The sequence below is a fragment of the Arachis ipaensis genome, chromosome B1 (assembly GCF_059453495.1).
Source record: "Arachis ipaensis isolate K30076 ecotype BB chromosome B1, ASM5945349v1, whole genome shotgun sequence".
In the NCBI taxonomy this organism is placed as follows: domain Eukaryota; kingdom Viridiplantae; phylum Streptophyta; class Magnoliopsida; order Fabales; family Fabaceae; genus Arachis; species Arachis ipaensis.
Window position 1 is genome coordinate 150,971,178 of NC_142436.1, and position 4,070 is coordinate 150,975,247.

Sequence of the window (4,070 nt, forward strand, 5' to 3'; positions counted from 1 at the left end):
AAGATCTCCCTTCTAGATGTAGTGGAAAGATTTGCGGGGGCAGTTACTTGTTTGGACAAGTAGGATTGGACCCCTCTATTGGTGTCCGACTTCTTTAAAGAGATCGGACATGGGATAGAGACCACCTTTTAAGGTTGGGACTTTTATCCTTATCATTGGGCTTGACTTTATGTTTTGGATCAGAGTATGAGCAGTTATTTTTATCATAAAAGTACATTTTAATATTATAATAATATTTTTTAATTTTTTGATGTATTCAACATATTAAAAATAGGCCAATGAGTTATAACTCAAATAACATAATTTTTCCATACTCATTTAAGAGGTCGCAGGTTCGAATCTTCCTTATAAAAAAAATATTAGAAATAGTGTAAAAGGTTCTTTTTTTAGTAAAATATTTATTTTCTTTTATAGTAATGGTAAAATGTGTTCTTAAAACACATATTAGAAGACCTTGAGTTCATAGTTATAAATTGAATGTAATAAAATTGAATAATGTTATATGAATCCTATTTGTATTCATCGCTCTTGGTATTAAAGTCATTAATAAAAAATGAAACAAAATAAAAAACTTATTGTTACGGTGGGTAACCGAAGATGAATGGGCCGGATGGCGTTGGTTGGCCCAAACGTATGAAGGAGGTGGCTTTCGAGTGGACCTGGTACTCGGTGTTCCTCCGTCCGACTTGTATGTGAGAGAGAATGGGGGGTGGTACCTGCAAAGACACTCCGATGTCTAAGTTAGCAAGAGTGTGAGCAGGTTAGAGAGTATTGGAACTTAGTGATACCTGAATGATGTCAGTGTATTTATAGTGGTGAACCAATAACCACCGCTGAAGTAGTGCCACCTTTTTAGGTGGATAACCGTTCCCATATCTTAGGGAGGTTAAGATATGGCTCTATGAAGTGGTTAGAGAGTTTCTAGGGGCAGTTACTCATTCGAATGAGTGTTATCTGCCAGCTAACCCTCGTATCCGACTTCTTTGGAGCAGGTCGTGTTCAGTACCGACTTCTGGGGATGAAGGCTGGTACTGGGTGAGGGCCAACCCTTTGGGTTGGGCCTTTTTGCTTGGATCCTGGACCTTTATTATTGGGCCAGGGTATGAACAGTGCCCCTACTCGAGCCCAATTTCTTTTTAGGATTTGGGTTCGAGTATTCAACTCGGGGTCGTAGCCGATTTTCAAGAGGACCGACGTGATGGTTTAAGAACCGACGTGATTTTTCTTGACCTTTCGGTTCTGACAGTTACGTCTAATCAAGCGTCGTGTCCGTTAGGGGTGTGCGTAAGGATTTAATGGCCTTGGTATCGGTACATCTTCATTAATGATTGCCCCAATTTTACCATTATGCCCCTAACGTTCTTATAAATACTTTCCCTCTCTTTCGTTGTTTCGTTTCTGCGATCTTTCAAATTTCCCTTGCATTCGTTCGTGCTGCATTCTTGCGTTTCGAAGGCTTTTACTTCCTCCAGTCTTGATTTCAGACTTAAAGGTTAGCTTTTTTTTCCCTTCTGTAACATGCTTTCTATTTGCGTGCCTTTATTTTGTAGGTAGACTGGTTTGTAGGCTTTAGTTCCGTACCCCCTCCCTTTAGAGACCGTGTGTTGATTTTCCTTTTCTTTTTGTAGGTTTCTTGTCACCCCTTTTAAGAAAAGAAAATGGCTTCCGTAGATGTTCTTTCTCAGTGGGTTGATGTCACGGTCCTAGGGGAGGAGCCTTCAGTCGATACCGAGTTTATCACCCACCTTCGTACTCACCATAGAATTTGTACTTCTGAAGAGGATGAGCCGAAGTATGAGTTGGTAGTCCCGGGTTCAGAAGACCGGGTTTGCTTCGGGAGGGCCGACGAGGCGGCCCCTCATTTCTTTTTTATGTATGAGAGTATGGTCACCCGTTTGGGCGTTTTTCTTCCATTTTCAGAGTTTGAAATGTCTGTGTTACGTCATTGCCGGGTTGCTCCCACCCAGCTTCACCACAACTCTTGGGGTTTTTTGAAAATTTACCAATTTATCAGCCAGGCCTTAGAGTTCCCGACTTCTCTGAGGATTTTCTTCTATCTCTTCCATATGACCAAGCCCTTCAGTGGGCTAAATAATAAGCAACAGTGGGTGTCCTTCCGAGCCATACAAGGTCGGAGGCTTTTTACCCTTTTTGACGAATCCTTTCACGATTTTAAAAGCTATTTTTTCAAAGTTCAAGCAGTAGAGGGTCACCACCCCTTTTTCTTAGATGAGAGTTCTTCTCCTCGCTTTCCTCTATACTGGTTAGAGGCCTCCCCCTGTGAGAAATATGGTCTGGACGACCTGGACGAAGTGGAGGCGGCCATCGTAGGGTTCCTCCGAGAAGTGTGGGGGAGGGACCCATACTATGATACTAAAAAATTTCTCCAGGGGTCGCCGGCCTTTGTCCAGTCACAACTAGGTAGCTTTTTGCGTTTCTCACTTATTTCCGACTTGCAATTTCTTTTACCGACTTGTCTGACTTTTAGCTACCAATTTGTTTTTGCAGAGATGGCAAAGAAAAACGCTCAAGAGTCTTACCAGAGGGTTCAGGAAGCCAAGGCAAAGTCTCGTGCCAAATCTGGTGGTGCTAGGGCGGTTGTCTCTCCTCCTCCTCCTCCTCGGAACGTTGGGACTCCCTCCCAACCTATTGTAATTTCTTCCTCTGCTTCCTCTCTGACACCCCCTTCTGTCCGACCTACTCCTGAACCAGAGCCGAAGAAGCGCAAGACCTTAGAGTCTGGCGCTTCTGGTGAGGCGGACGCTCTTGCGTTCGTCCGAAAGAACATTTATCCTCATGCTCGTATGAGTATGGATGATGTTTCTGTTCGGCACTACCTCACCACTATGGTTGAGGAGAGTCTCAAGACGGCGGGGGTTTGTGGCAAACTCTTAGATATATTTGAGAAGACTCCTATCAGCTCTTTAGGGACGACCTCGAGGGTCGAGGAGCTGGAAGGCAGGCTTCGCATATATCAGGAGCATGAGAGGGAGTTGGAGGGGGAAGTTGCCAAGCTGAAGGAGGAGAGGGACAGCCTCCGGGAGAAGGAGAAGAAGTTGCAAGCCCAATGCAACATGGAGGTGGATTTGAGGAAAGCAGCACAAGCCAGCTACAACAGTTTATTTGCTGATCTTGTGTCTGTAAAGAATGACTTGCTGAATGCTCGGAAGGCCTATACCGAGTTGGAGGACTCTATTGCGGATGGTGCTGATGAGGCTTGGAGGGTTTTTAAGGAGCAGGTCGGAGTTATTGCTCCTGACTTGGACCTTTCTCCTTTGGACCCTGATAAGATTGTTATTGATGGTGCCATCGTGGATCCTCCTGTCCCCGTGGTGGAGTCTGAGTCTGATTTGAAGACTCGGGGGCAGAGGATCATAGAGTCCCCTCCTCGCTCTAAGGACGCTCCGAGTTCTTCTGCCGCTCCTCCGACTTTCTCTCCAACTCCTGGTCCTGGTGGTGGTGATCCTTCTACTCCTCTTGCTAAGAAGTGATTTTGGCTATTGGGGCCCGGCCTGTAGGCCCCTCTTTTTAAACTCTTTTATATTTATTTGTTGATGTTTGCAACAATTTTTTGCCCTTTCAGGGCCGTAAACAAAACAAATTTTCGATACCCTTTTTAATAAGGGTTTAATTTAGCGTTTAAATAAATGCCCTTTTTTTGGATAAGGGTTTTGAGTTACCTTATGCGCGCATGCTTTTCTGTTCGTGGTTCTTTTGACTCTTTGATCTTTTCTGGAAAAAACCTTTTCTTTGGGGCTTGCCTGCTTTTCTGAATCTCTTTGATCCTCAAGGCAGCCTTACAACTTTTTCTTAGTTTTTTCCTATCTCTTTTTGTTATTCCTAGTACTCAATTTTGTTTTATTGAGTTTTTCGTGACTTAGGCTACTTTTGCGATTCATTTTAATTTTACTCGGTTTCGCATTCCGACTTATGAGTCGGACTGCTCCCGAGTTTATCATGATCGACTTCTATAGCCTCTTTACGCCGACTTGTACCTCGTCGTTTTATCCTGACGACCATCTAGGTCGGTTCATGGGATTTTCACGTTTTGTCGAGCTTAAATTGGCGCG

The 4,070-nt window shown here is 43.9% G+C and overlaps 1 protein-coding gene across 1 annotated transcript; it reads left to right on the forward strand.

Moving 5' to 3' along the window:
- The first annotated feature begins 1,658 nt into the window (after positions 1–1,658).
- Positions 1,659–3,491, forward strand: LOC148578886 (uncharacterized). Its single transcript, XM_088500252.1, has 2 exons — positions 1,659–2,421; positions 2,509–3,491. Exons 1-2 carry the CDS (start codon positions 1,659–1,661, stop codon positions 3,489–3,491), a joined length of 1,746 nt encoding a protein of 581 aa, XP_088356378.1.
- Positions 3,492–4,070: the final 579 nt, after the last annotated feature.